Below are 26,887 nucleotides of genomic sequence, written 5' to 3' on the forward strand. Positions count from 1 at the left end.
GTACAGATGCGTAAAAACTGACTGCTGCACACATCTGTACGCATTGTCGTTTAACCCCTTCACGCCGGCACCTCCCAGTCCTTTAAGTGTTTCAGAAGCCGGGAGGAGGGGCAGGGTTTAGGGTCATGTGACCGTCATGACGCGCCGCCACGGCGGTCACATGATCGGGAAAGGTCTCGATCGAAAGAGGAGATCGAGACCTTTCCGTGAGTACCAGACATGTGTGCTGGGAGCGCGCAGGCACATATGTCCTTTTTTAATAGAACGCAAATGTGCGGCCGCTCAGCGTCTAGGCCCAGGCGCCGGGAGGCTGCACATTTGAGTTCGGCCGGCGTGAAGAGGTTAATGTCTTTGTAAATGAGCCCTTAAAGGGGAACTAAAGGCAAAAAGTTAAATACTGCAAAACAGGCAGGTTTTCTATTACAGAAGAGACATGCAATAAAATATACTTACCTGCCTGCTTACAACCCACTGTAAGTGTGACCAAACTGCAGTAAAATGACTCCTTTATGCTCATAAATCCACAGAGCAAAACAGACAGTGGCAACGCGTTTCATGCTACAGAGCACTTAAGGGTTCTGTAGCATGAAACCCGTTGGGAGGCTCATCTCTCCTGCCGTGTTGTTCTGTTTGGTCTATGAATTTATTACAACATAGAAGTCATTTTATTGGTGTATGGTCACCTATTTATGTTCTTTTGACAAACTGGCCTGGCACCCATTGTATGGACAGAGTTAAGTGGACTGACGTAGATCGGTATACATTTCTGGTTCAGGACACCAATTGCATGACGTTTGCATGTTTTCCCTGTGCTTACGTGGATTTCCTCAACACTGCAAAGACATGCTTGGAGAGGTAGGGTAATGGCTCCTGTCTACACTGGCCCTAGTATATGTGTACAAATTGGCCATGCATGTGTTATCACAATCTGCTTGCCAGCCCCAAGCCAAGCAATTGGGAGGAGAGTCGAATAAAGACCTGGTGAACTACCTTGTAACAAGAAAATTCTGTAGAAAAAATGCTTACAATCATATGAGACATGGTTCCCAGAGAGCTACTCCATAGAACGAATACATACTAAGGACATAGAAATATAGAAAAGTGACGGCAGAAAAAGACAGAGTGGTCCATCGAGCCCCTTTTTTTTATGTGGGTTTTTTTTCTTTTAGAGGGGGATTTTTTTTGGTGTTTTTTTTTTTGGGGGGGGGTGGGGGGGGTTGTTAACTTTTTTGTCTGAGTGTAGATCTATGCTTGTCCCAAGCATGTTTGAAGCAATTTACTGTTGACTGGCTCACTACCTCTGTTGAAAATGTATTCCAAGTATCGACTACTCTCAGTAAAATAGTACTTTCTGAGATTAGTTTGGAACTTTCCTCCAGTTAGTTTAAGGTTATGTCCCTGTGTTGAAAATCCTGCCCTCCTGAACCTTATTCACCCCCTTGATGTATTTAAAGGTTTCAATCATGTCTCCCCTTTCCCTTCTTTCCTCCAAACTGTACATGTTAGGTTCCTGAAGTCGCTCTTGATGTTTTATCCCCCAGACCTTTCAAAAATTTCGTTACCCGTCTCTAGACTCGTTCTATCTTATCAAAATCTTTTTGTAAGTGAGGTCTCCAGAACTGGATACAGTATTTTATTTATTTATTTATTTATCGAGTTTATATAGCGCCAAAGGGTTTGCTCAGCGCTGTACAATAGAGGGGGGACAATACATGAAACAGAACAGTAACATCAAACAGCACACGAGGGGTTAGAGGGCCCTACTCTTTCGAGCTTACAATCTAGGAGGGAGGGGGTAGAGGCACAGGAGGAAACGGCTGTGGGGGATGGAGTGGTAGGAGGAGGGAAGGGCAGCGGCTGTTAGGTGAGGGTGGGGTAGGCTTCCCTGAAGAGGTGGGTTTTCAGGGAGCGCCTGAAGGTGAGGAGGGAAGGTGACAGTCTGATGGATTGGGGTAGTGAGTTCCAGAGGATGGGGGAGGACCTGGAGAAGTCTTGCAGTCGTGCGTGGGAGGAGGAGACCAGGAAGCAAGATAGAAGGAGGTCCTGTGAACAGCGAAGGGTACGGGTAGGGTGGTACCTGGGAATCAGGTTGGTGAGGTAGTTAGGGGCAGTGTTGTAAATGGCCATATAGGTCGGGGTGAGCAATTTGAATTTAATGTGTTGGGCAATGGGGAGCCAGTGGAGGGAGAGGCAGAGGGGGGTGGCAGAGGTGGAGCGGCTGGTGAGGTGGATGAGTCTGGCCGCTGAGTTCAGGATGGTCTGAAGCGGGGAGAGCCTGCACTGGGGTAGGCCGGTGAGGAGGGAGTTGCAGTAGTCAAGGCGTGAGATAATCAGGGAGTGTACGAGTAGTTTAGTGGTGTCTGGGGTAAGGAAGGAGCGTATCTTGGCGATGTTCCGGAGGTGGAGCCTGCATGTGTTTTTAAGTGATTTGATATGAGGTTGAAAGGAAAGGTTTGAGTCCAGAATGACGCCAAGGACCTTGGCTTGCTGGGCGGGATTGATGGTGGTGTTGTTGGTAGTGATGGAAAGGATGGGGGGGGGGGGCGCGGGCTGGGGGGAAGACGAGAAGCTCGGTTTTGGAGAGGTTGAGCTTGAGGAAATGGAGCGACATCCAGTCAGAGATGTCGTTTAGGAGGTGAGTGATGCGGGCGGAGAATGTGGGGGTGAGGTGAGGGGTGGATAGGTAGATTTGAGTATCATCAGCGTAGAGGTGGTAATTGAAGCCGTGGGAGTGTATGAGTTTGCCAAGGGAGGAGGTGTAGATGGAGAAGAGAAGGGGTCCAAGGACAGAGCCCTGGGGGACCCCAACAGAGAGGGGGAGGGAAGAGAAGGTGGCATCGTTGTAGGAAACGCTGAAGGAGCGTTGGGATAGATAGGACGAGAACCAAGAGAGAGCGGTGTCTCTGATGCCAAGGGAGAGTAGTTTATTAAGGAGGAGGGGGTGGTCGACTGTGTCAAAGGCCGCGGAGAGGTCTAGGAGGAGGAGGACAGAGTAGTCGCCTTTGGCTTTGGCGGTTAGTAGATCGTTGGTGATTTTGAGGAGGGCAGTTTCGGTGGAGTGTAGGGGACGGAAGCCGGACTGTAGTGGGTCAAGGAGGTTGCTGTCAGTTAGGTGGGCGCTTAGGCGATCGAAGACCAAGCGCTCAAGGAGCTTGGAAGTGAGTGGCAGCAGGGAAATTGGTCTGAGGTTGCTGAGGTCAGTGGGGTCCAGGGAGGGCTTTTTGAGTATGGGGGTGATGTGCGCATGTTTTAGGGGGGAGGGGAAGACGCCAGTAGAGAGGGAGAGATTGAAGATGTGGGTAAGGGAGCGGATGAGGGAAGAGGGGGGTGACCGGAGGAGTTGAGAGGGGATAGGGTCCAGGGGGCAGGTAGTGAGGCGGGCTTCTGAGAAGACTCTGGTGACTTCCTCAGTGGTAGTAGGGCTGAAGGAGTGCAGTGATGGGGGGGTTACGGTAGGCAGGGCCTTGGGTGTGGTGGGGGGCAGTGCCGTTGCGAGGTCAGAGGAGGGGAGAGATGAGGGGGTGATGGAAGGGGGGAGGCTAGATGGGGAGGTAGATTGCAAGTTGACTATGTCCTTGCGGATTGCGTCAATCTTGTTGTGGAGATGAGTGGCAATCTCGTGGGCGGTAAGTGGGGTACTGAGTGGAGGAGGGGGGGGGAGAGAGTAGGGAGTTGAAGGTGGAGAAGAGTCGGCGAGGGCAGGTGGAGAGGGTGTTAATCAGGTTAACGAAGTAGGCCTGCTTGGCGGCGTGGAGGGAGGAGGTGTAGGTGAGGAAGGAAGATTTGTAGAGGGAGAATGCATGAGGGGACCTGGTTTTGCGCCATAGTCTCTCCAGCGCACGACTGCGACGTTTGAGGCATTTAGTATGGTCGTTCTGCCATGGTTGGAGCGGTCTGGGTTTGATGTTGGGTGTGGTTAGGGGTGCCAGAGAGTCTAGGGTAGCTGATAGTGAGTCGTTGTACGCGGTGGTGGCTAGGTCAGGACATGACAGTGGTATTCTAAATGAGGTCTAACTAAAGATCTCTATAGGGGAATCAGGACCTCCTTCCTCCTGCTGGTGACCCCTCGGTTGCTGCATCCTAGAATTTTATTCACCTTCCCCACTGCCTGGCCACACTGTTTGCTCATTTTGCAATCATCTGAAATAAGTAACCCCGAGTCCTTTTCCTCTGTAGTGCTGACCAACACTGTACCCCCAATCTTGTACTCTCTCAAGGGATTCTTTTTACCTACGTGCATTATTTTACATTTACACACATTGAACTGCAGTTTCCACTTTTTTGACCAATCTTCCAGTAATATCAACCCGATTACACACCTTTGTGTCATCAGCAAAAAGACATGGCTTACCCAACAAACCTTTTGTTATATCACTTACGTAAAGATTAAATAGAACAGGACCTAGTACAGGGCTTGGGGTACACCAAGGGAACCCCATTTACAACCACACTCTGGTATCTATCCTTTAGCCAGCTGCATATCCACTGAACCACCCAAGGGCTATGTCCTAACTTGTACAACTTTTGTATTAGATCATTACGTGGAACTGTATCAAATACTTTGCAGAAATCAAGATATGCTACGTCCACAGCACCACCGTGGTCCCAAACATTGGTAATATAGTAAAAAAAATCCAATATACCATCTGTTATACTCACTTGTCCCGCGGTATCATAAAGTCCAAGAAGGTACTGTCTGCCGCCAACAGTAACACTCACTGTAACAACAAAAACACTGTGTTAGACTGAAGAAAACTAAATTTGGTGACAACCAAGCACAGCACTCTATAACCCAATGGATGGATGGAGGGGGGAGTATTTAGAAGGCTTATCAGTGTACTGATCGTCACTAGAAGAAAAAAAAGCAGGGGAGGGATGGAGGCACAGAACTACTGATTGACTTCTGTACAACCAGCATGTTGGTTTTTCTCCAACAATCGGTGACAATGACTATAGTGAGCAACACTAATCATTGTGTTCTGCTGGCAGGGAGTATTACAGGGGTACCCCTGATGAAGTCACGTGACCGTGACGAAACATGCTGGGCAGGGCGATGTGACGAGTGCCGAAACAAGAACTGACACAAGAGCCGCGGCCACGCTGTCTGTAACTATATGTGTTTTTTTTATCTATTTTATGTAATAAAGTGATTTTTAAATATACTACACAATGAGGGATTCCTGTGTTGCATGAACTTACTTGCAGGGAGAATCCAACATTTTTAACCCATTGACGCAGACGTCACACAAATATACGGCTTCACAGAACTGGGCTTTTTTCCGTGGGGCCGCATATTTAGATACCTGTTTTTGTGCTGGGAGCGCGCCGCACAAAGACCGCGGTGTCACTGAGAGCCCCGGGTCCTGTTCTAACGATCGGGACCTGGGACTCCCGATTTATTTTGGGTTGTTCTTTGGTAGTAGGTTATGGTAGTAACAAGAAACACACATCTAAATAAAAAAATGATTTTTTTTTACTATTTTGGGCCAGTTTTCCTTTGATAATAAAAAAAATCAGGAGATATTCATTACCATTTACCACCAAATGAAAGCCCAATTTGTCCTGAAAAAAAATCAAGGTATAATCCACCTGGATGTACAAAGTAGTTGTGATGATATGGACGGTTTTACTAACACATGTCAACGTTGCAAAATTGTGCTTAGGCATTTAGATTTGTTTTACCCTTAGGTGTGAAGGGGTTAAAAGGCCATACACTTGGACATTTAGAAGCAGTGTATACCACCGTATGTGACAACAGGAGGAGGAGTTTTGAAAGGAGCTCCATTGGAGTGGAGTTTATGATTAACCCCACTGAGGGGAAGGTGTGTTTTGACCTGGAAATTGAACAGTAATTTTTGGAGGTGAGCGCATATATGAATGGTGATGGGAGTCACTGTGCACGATATATGAAGGATCATCAAGATGCAAGGGGTGGATTCTGCTTGAGGAATCACAGCTACTACAGAGGAGGAAATTCACAAGAGAGACTTTATTTGTTTATTACGGACTTTGATGTATCATGTATAATTATTCAACCATTTAATATTTAACTATATATGTTTATGCATATATTTACACATATGAGGAGATAGGCAGAATTTTGAGCAACTGCGTACATTTAAATATTGGGGTAGGTGCAGCAAAAACTATTCATGTTTATTTATTACCTTTATAGACTCAAAGTGTGAGAGGGAGCGGTAAAGCACAACCACCGTGTAGCACTGCAAAGCAAGAAGGAGAGTTTTTGGGGTTGATTTACTAAAGGCAAATAGACTGTGCACTTTGCAAAGTGCAGTTGCACTCTGCAGGTACAGTTGCTCCAGAGCTTAGTAAATGAGGTAAAGCTTCACTTTGCCAAGAATACCCAATCACATGTATGGAAAATAAAAAACAAAAAACAAACACATTTTTGCTTGCATATGATTGGAGGATAGAAGTCAGCAAAGCTTCTGCTCATTTACTAAGCTCTGGAGCAATTGCACTTGCAGAGTGCAACTGAACTTTGCAAAGTACACAGTCTATTTGCCATTAGTAAATCACCCCTTTTGTATGCAAAGAGCAAACATGGTTCGTCCATGTACAGTGCCTTGAAAAAGTATTCATACCCCTTGAAATTTTTCACATTTTGTCATGTTACAACCAAAAAACGTAAATGTATTTTATTGGAATTTTATGTGATAGACCAACAGAAAGTGGCACATAATTGTGAAGTGGAAGGAAAATGATAAACTGCATTTGTATTCAGCCCCCTTTATTCTGATACCCCTAACTAAAATCTAGTGGAACCAATTGCCTTCAGAAGTCACATAATTAGTAAATAGAGTAAAAACCAACAAGCTGCTATGCACAAGATAGGTACCAATGACCTACGGAATAGACAATATATATGGAAGGTGCAGCGCCTATAAACAATATATGAAAAAGTTCCTGATGGATCAAGAAAACCAAGGATATAGGGTAGTCCCGTAAACACAAGTAAATATAAATAGTAGAGGTGACTTTGATATCCGTGTTGTGGTGGTAATGAAATGCGCACTCGCCGGACGCGCATATTATATGCGCCTTATGTGTAATAATCCTGCTGCCAGGTGATGGGTGGTCTTCCCTCTATCGGATCCTAAGTGAGTATTCCTTCTCCTCAGGAGATCCCCCTATATGGTCCTAGAGGATGTTGTCACTCCAAATGGCCTGGGTGGTATGTGGTAATCCGTTCCTGGAGTGGGTCTGTGGACTAGAGCACTCCCCCAGGGGGCGACAAAAACACTCCCATAGTGTAGTATGTTAAACCCAAGAATTTTATTAAGGTGTATCAGATAAAAAGTGAAAAGTATACAGCGTTGCAGACAGTAGTCTGTATGAGGACTGACCAGCTGGTAGTTAAAGATGGCCGCCGGAGCTCCACGTTGCTCCGGCGGCGTGACGTCAAGGCGTGATGTGGCTCCTCCTGATGCGTATCGTGCTCAAGCACGTCTTCAGAGGGGGGTCGCCAATCACGTCGTGTCGTTTATAAATACGAACGGCGGACGACACGACGTGATTGGCGACCCCCCTCTGAAGACGTGCTTGAGCACGATACGCGTCAGGAGGAGCCACATCACGCCGTGACGTCACGCCGCCGGAGCAACGTGGAGCTCCGGCGGCCATATTTAACTACCAGCTGGTCAGTCCTCATACAGACTACTGTCTGCAACGCTGTATACTTTTCACTTTTTATCTGATACACCTTAATAAAATTCTTGGGTTTAACATACTACACTATGGGAGTGTTTTTGTCACCCGCTGGGAGAGTGCTCTAGTCCACAGACCCACTCCAGGAACGGATTACCACATACCACCCAGGCCATTTGGAGTGACAACATCCTCTAGGACCATATAGGGGGATCTCCTGAGGAGAAGGAATACTCACCTAGGATCCGATAGAGGGAAGACCACCCATCACCTGGCAGCAGGATTATTACACATAAGGCGCATATAATATGCGTGTCCGGTGAGTGCGCATTTCATTACCACCTCAACACGGATATCAAAGTCACCTCTACTATTTATATTTACCTGTGTTTACAGGACTACCCTATATCCTTGGTTTTCTTGATCCATCAGGGACTTTTTCATATATTGTTTATAAGCGCTGCACCTTCCATATATATAGTAAATAGAGTCCAACTGTGTGCAACTTAATCTCAGTATAAATACAGCTGTTCTGTGAAGCCCTCAGAGGTTTGTTAGAGAACATTAATGAACAAACAGCATTATGAAAGCCAAGGAACACACCAGACAGGTCAGGGATAAAGTTGTGGGGAAGTTTAAAGCAGGGTTGGGTTATAAAAAAGTATCTCAAGCTTTGGACATCTCAGAGAGCACTGTTCAATCCATCATCCAAAAATGGAAAGCGTATGGCACAACTGCAAACCTACCAAGACATGGGCGTCCACCTAAACTGACAGGCTGGGCAAGGAGAGCATTAGTCAGAGAAGCAGCCAAGAGGCCCATGGTAACTCTGGAGGAGCTGCAGAGATCCACAGCTCAAGTGGGAGAATCTGTCCAGAGGACAACAATTAGTCGTGCACTCCACAAATTTGGCCTTTAGGGAAGAGTGGCAAGAAGAAAGCCATTGGTGAAAGAGAGCCATAAGAAGTCGTTTTTGCAGTTTGCGAGAAGCCATGTGGGGAACACCGCAAATGCGGAAGAAGGGGCTCTGGTCAGATGAGACCAAAATGGAACTTTTTCGCCTAAAAGCAAAACGCTATGTGTGGTGGAAAACTAACACGGCACATCATCCTGAACACTCCATCCCCACTGTGAAACATGGTGGCTGAGATAATTGTGCGCACAGATATGGACAATGACAACCATAATCACCTTCCAGCAGGACAATGACCCTAAACATACAGCCAGAGCTACAATGGAATGGTTTAGATCAAAGCATATTCATGTGTTAGAATGGCCCAGTCAAAGTCCAGACCTAAATCCATTTGAGAATCTGTGGCAAGACTTGAAAATTGCTGTTCAGACGCTCTCCATCCAATCTGACAGAGCTTGAGCTATTTTTCAAAGAAGAATGGGCAAAAATGTCCCTCCCTAGATGTGCAAAGCTGGTAGAGACATCCCCAAAAAGACTTGCAGCTGTAATTGCAGTGAAAGGTGGTTCTACAAACTATTGACTCCGGGGGGCTGAATACAAATGCCGCCACACTTTTCACATATTTATTTGTAAAAAAATTTTGAAAACCATTTATCATTTTCCTTCCACTTCACAATTATGTGCCATTTTTTGTTGGTCTATCACAGTGGTGGGCAACCTTTTTTTTCAACTGAGCCAAATCTCGCCAAAACCATGATTGAAATTTATTTTGAGAGCCACATTTTTAAAACTGAAAATACATCTCCCATATAGTAATTCATCCCCCATAGTAATTCATCCCCCATATAGTAATTCATCCCCCATAGTGTAATTCATCCCCCATAGTAATTCATCCCCCATCGTAATTCATCCCCCATAGTGTAATTCATCCCCCATCGTAATTCATCCCCCATAGTAATTCATCCCCCATATAGTAATTCATCCCCCATATAGTAATTCATCCCCCATAGTAATTCATCCCCCATATAGTAATTCATCCCCCATATAGTAATTCATCCCCCATAGCAATTCATCCCCCGTATAGTATTTCATCCCTCGTATAGTATTTCATCCCCCGTATAGTATTTCATCCCCCATATAGTATTTCATCCCTCATATAGTATTTCATCCCTCATATAGTATTTCATCCCCCATATAGTAATTCATCCCTCATATAGTATTTCATCCCTCATATAGTATTTCATCCCCCCATATAGTATTTCATCCCCCCATATAGTATTTCATCCCTCATATAGTAATTCATCCCTCATATAGTATTTCATCCCTCATATAGTATTTCATCCCCCCATATAGTATTTCATCCCTCATATAGTATTTCATCCCCCCATATAGTATTTCATCCCTCATATAGTATTTCATCCCCCCATATAGTATTTCATCCCTTATATAGTATTTCATCCCCCCATATAGTAATTCATCCCTCATATAGTATTTCATCCCTCATATAGTATTTCATCCCTCATATAGTAATTCATCCCTCATATAGTATTTCATCCCTCATATAGTATTTCATCCCTCATATAGTATTTCATCCCTCATATAGTAATTCATCCCTCATATAGTAATTCATCCCTCATATAGTATTTCATCCCTCATATAGTATTTCATCCCCCCATATAGTATTTCATCCCTCATATAGTATTTCATCCCCCCATATAGTATTTCATCCCTCATATAGTATTTCATCCCCCCATATAGTATTTCATCCCCCATATAGTATTTCATCCCCCATATAGTATTTCATCCCCCATATAGTAATTCATCCCCCATATAGTATTTCATCCCCCATATAGTATTTCATCCCCCATATAGTAATTCATCCCTCATATAGTATTTCATCCCTCATATAGTAATTCATCCCTCATATAGTAATTCATCCCTCATATAGTATTTCATCCCTCATATAGTATTTCATCCCTCATATAGTATTTCATCCCTCATATAGTAATTCATCCCTCATATAGTATTTCATCCCTCATATAGTATTTCATCCCCCATATAGTAATTCATCCCTCATATAGTATTTCATCCCTCATATAGTATTTCATCCCCCCATATAGTATTTCATCCCCCCATATAGTATTTCATCCCTCATATAGTATTTCATCCCTCATATAGTATTTCATCCCCCACAGTACTATTCCCCCCCCCCCTTCTAGTAAGCCAAGTCCCCCGTGTCAATTCACTTACCTTTTGCGTTCCTCTCGCTGTCTTCCCACGCCGTTCGGGTCTTCAGGGCGGACTGTGAGAGGAGCCTAGCTCCCCTCCCCTCACGTTCGGCACGCTGCCCCGCCTACACACATCCTGACAGCCACATCCGGATTAAAAGGTCCGCGCGGACTTTTGGGGCTGCCAACCGAGAGGAGGCAGGGGAGCGGCCGACCGAGAGGAGGGAGGGGAGCGGCCGACCGAGAGGAGGGAGGGGAGCAGGCGCCCGGCACACAGAAGAGCCGCATTAGAGTGGGTAAAGAGCCGCATGTGGCTCGCGAGCCGCGGCTTGCCGACCACTGGTCTATCACATCAAATCCCAATAAAATACATTTATGTTTTTGGTTGTAAAATGACAAAATGTGGAAGATTCCAAGGGGTATGAATACTTTTTCAAGGCAGTATACATAGCTCATTAGCTGCCATACACAGAAACAGGGATTGTAAAACAGTCACCTACTGATAAGATTATCCCAATCTCTTTTACATTTCTATAATAAAGCATCACCAAGTCTATATATTGCTGTTAAACCAAATTTAAACAGCTGCCACGTTTGTATGGTCCACGGCCAACGGGATAAACATTTCAAAACATTTTTATTCCCTAACGTATCCAACAGAAAGGACTGGTTTCCCTACGATGTTGTACTCCAGAAAAGGCTGCGTGTTAAATGACACCTCCGCTGGCATAGACGAGGCTTCTGCTGACTATCGGAGAAGGTTGGCAGCGGGTCATACACTTGTTCAGCTTTTCTATGACGCTCTGCCAGGCACTGCACTCTATCCCGTCCTAATATAGCCTACAAAGAGGAAGTTTAGGCTGAGCCAAGCACAATACAGAAGGCAAGCTCTGCCACAAGACCCCTCGGGGTCAAGTTGCGCTGCCCAAGGATCTAAAGTTCAAGGGAACATCACTTTAACCACTTGCCCTCCAGAGGATTTATCCCCCTTCCTGACCAGGCCATTGTTTGCGTTGTGGCGCTGCTTTATTTTAACTGACAATTGCACGGTCATGCAACGCTGCACTTAAATGAAATTTACGTTCTTATTTTCCCACAAATTGAGCTTTCTTTTGGTGGTATTTGATCACCTGTGCGGTTTTTATTTTTTGCACTATAATAAAAAAGACTGACAATTTAGGAAAAAAAACAATATTTTTAACTTTTTGCTATTAAACATGTCCAGTAAAAAAATAAAAACAATCTAATTTCGTCATAAATTTAGGTCAAAATGTATTCTGCTCCGTGTCTTTGCTAAAAAAAAATCCCAATACGTGTAAATGAATTGATTTAAGTGAAAGTTATAGCGTTTACAAATGGTGGTATATATATTGTTTTGGTTTTTTTTAATTTTTACTAGTAATGGCGGCGATCAGCAACTTATAGCGGGACTGCGGCGGGCATTCTGACACTGGGGGGAACTGGCTTGGTGTCACTGACATCCCCAGTGACACCAATACAGTGATCAGTGCTAATAAAAAACAATGACACTACTAATGGCACTGGGCAGGAAGGGGTTAACATGTGGGGCGATCAAAGGGTTAACTGTGTGCTGTGTGTGTTTTACTTTGTGCTGTGTGTGTGCTTTCAACTGTAAGGAGCTGACAGGGTAGATAACTGTATTGTTACTCTTAGATTGTAAGTTCCAAGGATCAGGCCCTCCTAACTCTCTTGTATTGAACTGTATTGTTGCTGTATTGTCTCCCTTTATATTGCAAAGTGCTGAGCAAACTGTTGGCGCCATATAAATCCTGTATAATAATAATATTGTTTACATACAGTTCTCTCCCTCTGTCGGTAATGCTGCTCGATCACCGGGTGCCGGCAAGTAATCACCAGCTGGGACCCGGTGATTGACAGCCGAGGCCGCAAACACGGAAATGCAAATCACTTATATATACATGTGATTTTGCGCACCTGTGCCGCCCTGTAGCAGTATTACTGCTATAGGGAGGACGGGAAGCGGTTAAAGATAAAGTATCTTTTTTTTTTAAGGTTTACAAATAAATATTTAGTACAGAGTGTTGGGCTTTTCTAATAAGAAAGCTCAGCAATGTTTCTGCATAAATGTTGATGGAGAGAAATGTCACTGGCACACCAAGGATCTCCAAGGCTTTAACAAAGGTCTACATAGTTACAACAAGGCAACGTTTCAGAGTCTCACAGGACCCCTTCATCAAGCATGTGACAAATTGTGAAGAAACTAAAGAACAATTTAACCATTTGCCGTCCGGCCAATGGCCATTTGGCGGCTGCAAAAATGCACTAGATTTCCGGGGTGGACACCATTTGGCGTCCTCCCGCACATGTGCAGTTTTTGCGCTTGCAGAGCCGCACAACGGCGCGATCTGCCACCGGCCGTGTACCTCGGACACGGCCGATGACAGATCTGAGTACCGGCCCCTGTTGACGGTACCATGTGACCTGCTGTGACCAATCACAGCAGGTCACATGACAGTTGTATACAATGGATGGCTTCATTCATGCCATCCATTGTATACTAGTGCCTAGCTGTGAATGGTCACAGCAGGTCACATGCACATGTCATGTGATTAGCTGTGGCCAAATCACAGCTAAGCACAAAAAAAAAAAAAAAAAACCCTGAATGAATCGATGTCATTCAGGTAAATGCTTGCTTATAGCAAAGTAATTCTTTGCTATAAGCAAATTGTGTAAAAAAAAAAAAATACTGATCACTTCCCCAAAGTAGTACAATGTTACTATGGTAACATTGTACTACTTTGGTCATAGTGAAATATGAAAAAAAATCTTAAAAAAAAAAAAAAGTAATAAAAAATAAAAATAAAATAAAAAAAAAATATATATATATATATATATATTTTTTTTTTTCATACTGTCACCAGTCAGTGTCCCTGATCACTGCCATGCCAGTTATATGATGACGCTGTACTGCACTGGTGACAGTATGTAAAAAACAAATAGTGTAAATAATTTGTTTAATTTTTTCATTTTCCGAAAAATTATGACAAAAAAAATACAACTTCAAAAAACTCGCCATTCCTCTTATGAAGTACGTCGGACTGTCTACTTTACAAAAAGGGGTCATTTGGGGGATATCTGTACTGTTCTGACATTCTTGGACCTCAAGAAATTAGATTGGCTCTCAGTACTTCAGGATCAATATTCAGATCTATCCCATAGTTTGTGAACTCTATAACTTTCCTACAAACTAAAAAATACATCCTAATTTGGGTTATTTTCACCAAAGACATGTAGCAGAATACATCTCGCCCTAAATTTATGAAGAACAATTATTTATTTGTAAACTTTTATAACAGAAACAAAGAAAAACGTGTTTTTTCTTCAAAATTTTTGGTCTTTTTTTGTTAATTTAGCAAAAAATAAAAACCCCAGCAGTGATTAAATACCACCAAAAGAAAGCTCTAGTTGTGTGAAGAAAATTAAAAAATTTTAGTGTTTGGGTTCAATGTTGTATGACCGCGCAATTGTCATTCAAAGTGTGAGAGCGCTGAAACCTGAAAAATGGCCTGGGCAGGAAGGGGTAACATTGCCCGGTATTGAATTGGTTAAAGAACCATGCACAAAATTGAGCCAGGCCCCGCCCCATGACATCATGTTGGTATCCTGTGTATAACTGACTAAACCAGTGGGTCCCATATTTGCTAGCAGAGGAGGAAAGTCAATGACATAGGCGGTACATACAATGTAGGACTATTCTGTATACATAGTACAAAAGAGTTGGCACGCAGTGACTAATTCTTAGCGCTTATTTTATTTCATCTTTGGCCCACAATCAAGATATGACAGAGATGCTAACACATTTTGCCCAATACGGCCTTACTCATGAGCCGAAATGTGTTAGCAGGAAATGATGTTGTTCCTCCCACTGTGTGACATCAGAACCTGGAAGCGACAACAATTTAGTCACCTCTGGTTTCGGCTCTTTGTATATTGGCTGGTTACTAGCCTGGGAAGCCCAAAGGACAGATGGGGTGGTCTAATAGAACCTGTCATTGCTATTGCTGTCACGAGGAATGTTTGCATTCCTTGTAACAGCAATAAAAGTGATCAAAAATGTTTTTAAATAAACAATATAAAAAAATTACATTAAATAAAAAAAAAATGTTTTAAAGTGCCCCCATCCCCCGTGCTTACACACAGTGGCACTGTTTTTACATCAGTAAGGAGAGTTGATTGGAGGGAAGAGACACACCCCCTTCACACAGCGCACAGGAAGAGAGCTGAGGCTGTCATTCACAGGCTGTGTGCTGAAGCTCCCTCCCCCGTTATTTTTTTCTTTTGGTGTCAGGAAAACTTGTCAGAAGTGACTCATGCTAATAGCAGAGGAAAGAAGCAGCGCACAGAAATAGCACTTAATGCTCTGGATTGAGACAAGTACACACTACAGAGGGATATGCTTTGTTCATATTTCATGATTTAGGTTTACAACCACTTTAACGCTGGCCATACGTTGTTCAGATTTCTGGTTCATCTGGTTCCTGATGAATTGGCTGAAATTCACTCAGTGGTTTGCCCTGTCAGCAAAAAAACATCAAAGGAGCTGGGCAAAAAATTGTCAGCTGAGCAACGCCTGCATCCAATCAGATACAAGTACTGTTTGAGTATTTTGAAATCTATCAGGGCCTGCTGTCTGAGTACAATAGCCGCAGAGGGAGAGTCAGCCATCCATGCTGTGTAAAGTGGATGGAGGGATCTGTAAGATTTTTTTCTGTTCAACCTGCAGGGTGAACAGCAAAAATCTATGTGGGTTATTCCGTAAAACAGGAGAGTGCAAAATCTGGTGCAACTGTCCATAGACACCAATCAGCTTCCAGATTTGAAAAAGCTGAAGTTAGAAGCTGATTGGCTACCATGCACAGCTACACCAGATCCGGAGCGCTCCAGTTTTAGTAAATCCCCCCTATGGGTGTATAGCCAGCATTACTGTCCTAGGATGACAACCCATGGTGAGTGAACGTTGACCCTTTTGCTAAGTATGATTGATGGCGTCCATTCTATGTACATAGAAGGCTTTATTTATCCAAGTTTGGGTGCAGAGGGTCTGGGACTACACATGCACACGGCTGTAGGTCATTCCTCTCTGGGTCATGGCTAATATTAGCATCTGATGTGACGTGGAATTATTTCCCAGTACAAGGACATCTGTCAGTCCTATTAAATAAAGCACAAACCTGGACATATAAGAAAAACGAATGCACAGATGTTACCTGTAGAGGTGGCTTTTATTAACCCCTTGCGTACAGGGCACTTCTACCCCCTTCCTGCCCAGGCCAATTTCCAGCTTTCAGCGCTGTTGCACTTTGAATGACAATTGCGAGGTCATGCAACACTGTACCCATATGACATTTTTATCATTTTTTGTGACAGATAGAGCTTTTTTTTTGGTGGTATTTAATCACCTCTGGGTTTTTTATTTTTTCTTAAACAAACCAAAAACCACTGAAAATTGTGAAAAAAAAAACGTTTGTTTCTTAGTTTTTGTTATAAAATTTTGTAAATAGGCGATTTTTCTCCTTCACTGATGTGCGCTAATGAGGCTGAAGTGATGGGCACTGATAGGTTGTACTGATGGACACTGATAGGTGGCACTGATAGGTGCCACTGATGGGCATTGACAGGCATCACTGATGGGTACTGAAAGGCAGCACTCATATATGGCACTGATAGGTGGCACTGATAGGCAGTACTGACTGGCACTGATAGGCAGTACTGACTGGCACTGATAGGTGGCACTGACTGGCACTGTTAGGTGGCACTGACTGGCACTGTTAGGCAGCACTGATAGGCAGCACTGATGCACACTGATAGGCGGCATTGACTGGCACTGATAGGTGTCACTGACTGGCACTGATAGGTGGCAATGACTGGCATTGATAGGTGGCACTGACTGGAACTGATGGGTGACACTAAAAGGCAGCTCAGATGGGCACTGATATGTGGCATTGATGTGGCACTGATGGGCACTGGCAGGTGGCATGGATGAGCACTGACAGCTGACACTGATGGACACTGACAGGTGACGCTGCTGGGGCTACACAGATCATCAGGGCACACTGATCATCAGTGCCCTGATGATCTGTGTACATGTCCCCTCCGAGGAATGCCGATTACCGGCTCTCCTCTCCTCTCCTCTGTCAGCGTGACAGTTTGTGGAGAGAGAAATGCTGATAACCGGCATTTCCCTGTTTACATGTGATCATCTGTGATTGGACACAGCTGATCACATGACCGAGCCGACATCTTCGGCTCTTTCTGTGGATCGGTGATCCGCTGTGTCCGAGGGACACAGTGCGCAGCCGATCGCCGCGCTGCACGCTCCGGGAGCCGGGCATGCGCGGTGAGAATGGGAGGACGTCATACGACGTCCTCCCAGAATGAGAGAACCACCTTGCATCTGTCATATTACTATATGGCGGGCGGGAGGTGGTTAAAGTGATTGTAAACCCTTACATATACCCAGTGAAGTGACTGGCCTCAGGTGATACACAGAGATTAAATAAATCCTCCTACATAAGTTGTACCTGTTTATCTATAGCCACCCGTCCTCTACATCCATTCAAAGTGCAGAATTTACACAGGATCTCTCGGTTCTGAAAAACAGGGGGCGGGGAGCTGAATTTACATCAGTGAGGAGAGCTCTCAGAGCTGATTGGAGAGAAGGGCACATCCCCTTTTACACAGCTCACAGGAACAGAGTTGAGGCTGTCAATCTGCTGGAGGTCCCTCCCCTGTCACCATTTTTCTCTTGGTGTCAGGAAAACTTGTCAGAAGTGACTCATGCTGATAGCACAGGAATGAGGCAGCAGACAGAAACTTATTGCACTTGTTAAAGACAAGTACACACTATAGATGGCTATGCTTTGCTCATATTTCACGTCTGACGTTTGTAACCACTTTAAGATAACCTCGGCTTATGTGCTTTTCCATCATGCCTAGGTTACAGCCCACCTTACGTCATGTCTCCTCTTGCATCAGGTTCCCCATCAGAGTCCCCCCTCCTTACACCAGAATCCCCCCTGACATCATGGTTCCCATTAGAGTCCCCCCTTACATAAGGGTTCCCATTATCTTACATCAGGCTCCCCATCAAAATCCCCCCTTACATCAGGTTCAACATCTGAGTCCCCCCTTGCATCAGGTTCCCCATCAGAGTACCCCCTGACATCAGGGTTCCCATCAGTGCCCCCCTTGGATCAGGTTCCCCATCAGAGTCCACTCTTACATCAGGATCCCCTATCAGAGTATCCCCTTACTTCAGGTTCTACATAAGAGTCCCCGCTTACATCAAGAGCCCCATCAGATTCCCCCCTTACTTCAGGTTCTCCATCAAAGTCCCCCCTTGCATCAGGGTTCCCTTCAGAGCCCTCCTTGCATTTGGTTCCCCATCAGAGTCCATTCTTACATCAGGATCCCACATCAGAATACTCCCTTACTTCAGTTTCCCATAAAAGTCCTCCCTTACATCAGGGTCCCATCAGAGCCCCCCCCCCCCTTTCAACAGGTTCCCTATCAGGGTCTCCCCTTACATCAGGGTCCCCATCAGAGTCCCCTCCTTACATCACAGTTTCCATTAGAGTTCCCTCTTACTTCAGGGTTGCCATTAGAGTCCCCGCTTACATCAGAATCCTCATCAGAGCCCCCCCCCCCAGCATCAGGATCCTCATCAGAGTTCCCCCTTACATCAGGGTTTCCAGTAGGGTCCCCCCTTACATCAGGTTCCCCATCAGAATTCCCCCTTGAATGAGAATTGAGCAGCCTCTGCTGACCTTCATTCCCATTCATTGCACATTGAGGATACACCACTAACCCTAGCTGTGGGCCTGTTATAAAATCTGGGAGTGGGCACATCCAACAGTCTTGAGATCCTTGTCCTAGACTAAGCAACCATTTGACCCCACAGTGGGGGCCAGGTGTTTATTTTTCCCAGAGTTGGATTTAAAGAAGAAGTTCGGTCCTAAACCACGTGTCAAAACAAGGCCGTGGGCCGAATGCAGCCACGTCGGACCATATCATGTGGCCCTCACACTTCTCCTGCAGCTGCGGCACTCTCCTTGTCTCTGCCCCGCCTTGTCTCAGCAGTTGACAGCACAGAGGAGGACAGAACTCCTCCAACAGATCCTGCACCTCTCTGTGCAACCCCAGAGAGGCTTGTCTCTACTCCCCACCTCCCAACCTCTGATCCTCCTCCAGACCCTGCACTTTCTGCTTCCCAGCCCACCCCCAGGCTTCTTCCTGACAGCAGCACAGGAAAGGGGGGGGGGATTTAAGGGATGGTGGGGCTCTTGACATCTGATGTAATGGTGGGTAGGGTGGTCTGGATATCTAGTCTTACAGATACAACCAGCCCTTTGAGGGCAACCAAAATGCTGATGTGGCCCGTGATGAAATTGAGTTTGGCATCCCTGTACTAAACTAACTAGCCTGTAGAGGAAAGATTTCTATACTTAACTATTCTCAGGGCGCTCTGGTCCAGTCAGGGACCTCTAGGCTAGCGGCTGGGGATTCGACTTCTGATGGTGGGGCTCTTGACATCTGATGTAGGTGGGGTGGACTGGACATCTGATCTTACAGATACAACCAGCCCTTTGAGGGCAACCAAAATGCTGATGTGGCCCGTGATGAAATTGAGTTTGGCATCCCTGTACTAAACTAACTAGCCTGTAGAGGAAAGATCTCTATACTTACCTATACTCAGAGCGCTCTGGTCCGGTCAGGGACCTCTCGGTTCAGGGGAGAGGAGATATCGTGGTAACGTCACCCATAGGCTTGCTGCCTATGCCCCATCCATTGTCCGCTGTCCCTCCTCTCCCTTGAAGCCACCACTGGGAGCCCATCATGTGACCGGACTTGAAAGCCCTGAGAATAGGTAAGTATATACATTTGTCCTCTATAGGGGGGTTAGTATGAGGCTTAGAATGGCGGTAGGAGCAGGTTTAACATTAGACAACTTTGGACTTCCACTTTAACTGTAATCAGTCAATCCGACAATGACAGGAAATTGGGTAAAAGCTAAAAGTATGGTTTCATCATTTTATTATCTTCTAATTTGCTGAGTCACATGGTACAACTCAGCAACTCAAAAAATGTAAAAACCGGCGATCTGTGAGATTGTATCATATACAGCTCCTGCTTGAGATGTCAGTGTGGTTTCCTGGACTAAGTCCCAGCTCCCCGTGCAGCTAACTGATCACATGGGTGTTCCTTCGAAGGCAGAAATTGGGGGAGAACATTGAAGTTGAACTAAACACTCCTATCCTTTACAGCCAAGGAAGCTGCCATCTTAGCCTCTGATCCATGGATGTAATGGTGCTGCACATGCGATCAGTTATGACACCGGCCATTTGATGGCTTGACAGTTCATTTGAGAGAACAAGCAACTGTGAGTTATCACTCACGGCATGCAATGGGGTTGATATACTAAAGGCAAATAGACCTTGCACTTTGCAAAGTGCAGTTGCCCCAGAGCTTAGTAAATGAGCAGAAGCTCTGCCGACTTCCATCATCCAATCATGTGCAAGCAAAAATGCAGTTTTTTTTTATTTTCCTTGCGTGTGATTGGGTATTATTTGCAAACTGAATCTGGTCCTCGTTTACTAAGCTTTGGAGCAACTGCACTTGCAGAATGCACAGCCTATTTGCCTTTAGTAAATCAACCCCAAGGTTTTCATTTTATCGAAGGATAAAGGCTCCATGCACACTAGCGTTTTTTATTTGCTCAAAAAATGCTAGAAAAAAAGCTGGATGAAAAACACTGATAATAGCATTTTTGTGCCAGCTTGTAGTAGCATTTTAGTAGTGTTTAGGAGTTAGCGTTTTATTAGCATTTTTTACAGGACATGCAGGGCAACAAAAGCTAGAAAAAAAAGCTGTTAGGAGTGTTTTGGTAGCGTTTAGGAGCGTTTAAAAGCGTTCAGCGTTTTTTTTCTGCCAGAAAAACGCTCCTAAAAACAATTTTTTTTTCTGCTCCTAAACATAGTTACATAGTTAGTCTGGCTGAACAAAGACAAAAGTCCATTCAAAAAAAAGTTATAATCCTACACCCACAGTTGATCCAGAGCAGTGTTTCTCAACTCCAGTCCTCATGGACCCCCAACAGGTCATGTTTTCAGAATTTCCATTATTTTGCACAGGTGATTTGATCAGTTTCACTGCCTTAGTAATTACCACAGCTGTTTCATCTGAGGGAAATCATGAAAACATGACCTGTTGGGGGTCCATGAGGACTGGAGTTGAGAAACACTGATCCAGAGGAAGGCAAAAAACCCAGCAAAGCACGATCCAATTTGCTTCTGCAGGGAAACAAATTCTTTCCTGACCCCCCGAGAGGCAATCGAATATTCCCTGGATCAACTTTACCTATAAATGTTATATCCAGTTATATTCTGTGTATCTAGGAAAGAATCCAGGACTTTTTTTAAACCAATCCACTGAGCTGGCCAGAACCAACTCTTGAGGGAGTCTATTCCACATTTTCACGGCTCTCACTTGAGAAATGCTACTAGCCTAAAATAGTGTGCATGGACACAAAGGATAACACCCAGGGGTGGACTGACCATTTGGAAACTCAGGCATTGCCTGAGTGCCCGGGGTCAGTAGGGGGCCCCATGAGATGCCCCTGGTACCTTTTTCATAGGCTTTTTTGAGTTTGGGCAAGGACACAGGGGCCCCATGATCCCCTATTGCTCGGGGGCCCCATGAGTTGTCAGTCTGCCCCTAATAACACCCTGGAACATCAAACCCAACTTTGAAATCATGTGACTTACAGTGAAGTTGCATGATTTCAAAGTCAGGGGACTCACCAATTTCAGGTGCGATTTGCAAGACATCAAACACAGATGTCTATGCAAATCGCACCAAAAGTAGTGCATGTACTACTTTAGAAATCGGTGCTGCTCTGACCAAGTCGGAACCGCACTGATATGACCGCTCTAATTGTGGACAATAAAATGTGACTTTGACTTGCCATGCGATTTGCAAGTCGCATGGCATGCAAATCGCATGCCAATTGGTATCCAGTGTGACCGGGTTGTAAAACTGTTTAACTTCTGGGAGCAGAAAAAAACTGATAACTGCTTCTAGGAGCTTACAAAATTCTAGTGTGCATGGAGCCGAAGTTCTGCTTTAACAACAGTACCGGCCATGGAACTGCCCAGACTCCCAGTAGGGGATAATAAAAAGTGTCTGAGACAAACTTTGTCTCTACTGGGAAAAAGTAGTAATGTTCCCCTGGACTTTATATGGCAAAAACTACAGTAAGTATACAAAAGTATAAAATGGTAATGTTTATTACAAAGGATCATTATAAAAAATGATAATAAATAAATTATAATAATTACAAAGAATATTACAAAGGATTATTATAATAAAATATAATAAATTATAAATAATAATATATAATACATTTTAATAATCATTTATAATATTCTTCGTAATTATTATAATTTATTTATTAGCATTTTTTATAATGATCCTTTGTAATAAACATTACCATTTTATACTTTTGTATACTTACTGTAGTTTTTGCCATATAAAGTCTCAGGGGAATATTACTACTTTTTCTTGGGATACTTTTATACATTGGGATGTTGGCAAAAACAATCTAAACGGGGAACACTTTACCAATTTCTTTTCATTTTTGTATTTTTCTCAACTGGAGTGCAGCCAATTAGCATTTTAATTTTTATTTTCTAGGCTGTGTGAAAATAAATGAAGACACCAACTGGTTTCCTATGGGCAATGGCAGGAGCTGGGAGACAACCTGCCTCGTTTTTTAATAATTGATCCCCAAACCAGCGTGACGCAAACTGATTGTAGGGTGCTTACGGACAGAGCTGCAGCCTCAAAGCAAAGCATTGCAGCTGTGACATATGTACACCCCCTGGTGCTGCTTCTGCAGCTAAAGGGGGTAGCAGTTAGTGGGTGGTACGAGTGCAGCACAACCATAGGGCTTTACCGTCCCCCAACTGCTGATGTGACCAATTCCTGAGGCCTCATGCACACAGACGTAATTGGACATAAAATATGCGTAGTTTACAAAAAAAAACAAATAACAGGTTTCCTGTGGCTGGGGAGCACAGGTGGGGCGTACAACCAGCAACAGAAGTGAGTGGCTCTACTCTCTAAACCAATATTTCTATGCATTGGCATATACCCACGCATGCGCATGTGTCATAATTTACCAAACGCGGAAGTGTCACATTTACAAAATCCTGTCGTATGCATATGCACGGGTAAGCACCGATGCACAGAGACGTTGGCATTTACACTAGTGCAAGAGCATACAGCCATTCACTTTTATAACCGGCTGTACACACCGCTTGTGGCTCCTCATTTTCTGCCTAATTACGTCCAGCTGCAGTGCACCGGCTAGATCCACCAATAGGCAGGCTGGCTGTACTGAAGTCTATCCATTGATTGTTTTCTTTTTTGTGCAATCACTGCCGGCGGCTATACCAACCAGCAGTGATCATTCTGTTCTACCGGCAGGAAAGACACCCCCCCCCCCCGGCTGAACCAGGGTGGATAAAAATTAATGATTTTTTTTAAAAATCAAAAAAATCGGATTTTTTTGATTTAAATCGGATTTGTTTTATTTAAATCGGATTTTTTTGAATAAAATGCTTTTTGAGGAAAATATATTACCATCCAAAGGTTATTCCATCATGAAATAAAGATTAGTTTTTTAATTATGTAGAATAAGGCTGTATATGTTTAAATTTTTTGGTAAATAAATTCCATGAATCCATTCACAATGTCATGCTCTTCCAGAGGTTTTTGTAAGATTATTGGGCAGTTTCTCTGCCTACAAGATATTATCACAGATGCTCGGTTTACTTTTGCAGTTCTCAAAACTGAATTTGACTCAGCGGAGATCACATGCCTCTTCTTCACAGCAAAAATGTTATAACAACATGAACAGAGTTAAGAAAAAGACCTTCATTCTAACTTCTACAAACCTCTGAATACAGAATCAACCCCTTCACTGCTAAGTTTCAAGAAATTCAGTGAATAGAATAGAAACAATATTTTTCTGATTGTTTGGAGTGGAATAGATCTGCACAAGAAGAAAGTGAAACTAAGTGTGAGGAGGAAGGGGCTGACAGTCTAAGTTCTTAAAATATATATATTTTGTTTAGCCAAATTAGTTAACAAACATGGATGTTTAAGCAAATAACATATGCTGGAATGTTATTGTTTCAGATGAATAAATCTATTTAAATTGTTATTATTAAGGTAATGATTATTTTTCTCCTTCCTAAGTACCACAGAAAAGTTGTCCAAATATGAATGATTAACCTATTAAACTGGGGATAAAAAAACTAATATGAAAAGTTGTTATTCTAAAAATCTTCATCTACTTGCATATTAAAGTTATACCAGCAAGAATTAGTCTTTATGTAGAAAACTAGGATTTAAATCAAGCCTTACTGACTAGTGATTTAAATCAAATCCATCCTGAGCAGAACACAATAATTCAGCAGGAGATATCCCCACATCAACAAAGTCAGTGTTGATGGGGGGATGTCTCCTGCTGAATTATTGTGAAATCCAGCAATTTTCTTTCCTTCCACCTGTGGTGAAAGGAAAGAAAATTGTATAATTTATGGACTGCTTAATTCCCACTTGTATTGGTCAAGTGCTATCATAAACACACATCAGATAATTTAGCTGGCTATACACTATACAATCTGATTGTACAATTCCTATACAATTGCCTTTAGGCTAGGTTTACATTACGGCAAGTTAGGAATGCGCACAAAATTTATTTATTTATTACAGGTACTTATATAGCGCCCTCAATTTTACGCAGCGCTTTTACATATGTAGCGTGCATTCACATCAGTCCCTAACCCTCAAGGGGTAAACAATCTAAGGTCCCTAACTTACATTCATACATACACATAGTAGGGACAATTTAGACAGGATCCAATTCACCTACTAGCATGTCTTTAGAGTGTGGGAGGAAACTGGAGTACCTGCAGGAAACCCACACAGGCACAGGGAGAACATGCAAACTCCAGGCAGGTGGTGCCGTGGTTGGGATTTGAACCAACGACCCTAGTACTGCCAGGCGAAAGTGCTAACCATTTAGCCACTGTGCTGCCCATACTTTCCAGCTTTCTGAGGGCTAATCTTTAATACATATTTTTTTTTTGTTTTGTTTTACACAATACTTAGCATTAGCAAAGAAAAAGATTCCACAAAAAATGTACACAGATCAGTACTGTTTTTACAAATATTTGTCTTTACAATCTAAGGTCCCTAACTTACATTCATACATACACATACTAGGGCCAATTTAGACAGGATCCAATTAACCTACCAGCATGTCTTTGGAGTGCGGGAGGAAACCGGAGTACCCAGAGGAAACCCACGCAGGCACAGGAAGAACATGCAAACTCCAGGCAGGTAGTGCCGTGGTCGGGATTCGAACCGACGCAAAATTGCACACTTTCCCAACACGCAGAGAAGTGCTGGCATTTAGCAAACATGCAGTGACACCATTACTTGTTAATGACACTCCCATACATCGACAAACCTTGCACCAAGCAGTTTGATGCGTCACATTTTCGGGAGGGAGGGAGGGAGTTCTTTTCTGCATTTCTTGTAAAGCCATCTAAAATGAATGGGCTGTCCTATATGGGACACGCAGTAACGCATGAAAAATGCCCGCACTTGGTCACACAAGCTAAGCCTTAGGGTAGATTTAGACCCTAGATTTAGATGAGTTCAGATTGCGCTTCAGAGGCTATTGAAAGGCGGTGAGCACTCCTCACTGCCTGGTGTAACTCCATTTTTGCCGACAAACACGCCGTAACCGTGTGCATTGCATTTGCAGTGTTTCCCCGTTTACTTGACTGTGTAACGTCTGGTGGGCTTGTCGCTTGCTGATCGCTACATGTCAGGTGATCTTTGCTGTGGGCACAAAGTGAAGCATCTTGGCTGAGGCATGTGAACACCCCCATCTGCTGCCCACTGCAGCTTAAGGGGGGTTGTTGGGTGTCAAAAATGCGGCTCAGCCCCAACCGCAAGTCTAACTGAAGCCTTATGCCCCGTGCACATGATAAGAAAATCGTACAAAAAAATTTTGCGGAACCACTGATCGAACGATTTTTTCTTTGCTGATGAGCAGGATGTTTTAACCTCCCTGGAGGTATTCCCGAGTGTAGCTCGGGGTAAAGTTTCAGTACCACAAGCGGTAACCCCGAGCTACACTCGGGAATACACTGCAGCATTGCTCCAGGATCTGTTCTTCACTTACCTTGTCCTGCTCTCCAGCGATGTCCCTCCTGCAGTGTCCCCTGTAATCTCCTCCGGCCGATGCCGGCATCTGTCTTCTGGGTTCCGTCGCCTGCGACGTCGGGACGTACGGGGGACGGAACGGCGGGAAATTTGAAAATGACAAAAAGTGACATTCACTAAAATCACATAGTATAACATTCCTGTATCAAACCATTTCACATACATTTTGTCCCGAGTGCTTTGTCCTGTGCCCTGCCTGCATTTTTACTGTTCTTTCTGCCTGGAAACTGAGAAATGTCCATGGCGTCCAAAAAGCATCCCTTTAGGTCAAAATCGGTTTTAGACCGGCTAGAGAACAGCGATAGTAAATCACAACCACTTGCAGAATTAAGTAATAATGATTCGTGGGGGAAATTCGTCATCAGACACTGAAAACGATTTTGCGACTTTGCTCAGTGATGTGCGAACTTGGCGCTATATTTCAAATTTCAGTGTTTTTGGTTTGATTATATTATTGAATTAAATGTATTATTATTATATTATTATTTTTTATGATTATTTATTATATTATAATTTATGATTTCATGTTTCAAATTGTAACATACCCGGGATGTTTACTAGACTCTTGTTCGGACAGATTTCAGTGAGTTATTCCTAAAAATTACAGCCTACAATAAAATAATGACATATTTCCATGCAAAAAAATGTACCGCTTTGAGCACAGAAATATGAACATAATCAGACCGCTAGGGAGGTTAACCGATAACGATATTGTGAACGAAAAAATCCAGCT

The 26,887-nt window shown here is 43.8% G+C and overlaps 1 protein-coding gene across 1 annotated transcript in view; it reads right to left on the reverse strand.

The window, feature by feature from the left end:
* RHOQ (ras homolog family member Q) overlaps positions 1-26,887 on the reverse strand; it is a 78,170-nt gene that overhangs the window by 42,661 nt on the left and 8,622 nt on the right. Inside the window, exon 2 of the mRNA XM_089653918.1 lies at positions 4,660-4,718. Within this exon, the coding sequence (XP_089510044.1) occupies positions 4,660-4,718 (59 nt within the window). The remainder of the gene's footprint in view (positions 1-4,659; positions 4,719-26,887) is intronic.

This window comes from Staurois parvus, unplaced genomic scaffold, assembly GCF_062004578.1.
Source record: "Staurois parvus isolate SC_StPar_1 unplaced genomic scaffold, SC_StPar_1.0 ptg000727l, whole genome shotgun sequence".
NCBI classification, from domain to species: domain Eukaryota; kingdom Metazoa; phylum Chordata; class Amphibia; order Anura; family Ranidae; genus Staurois; species Staurois parvus.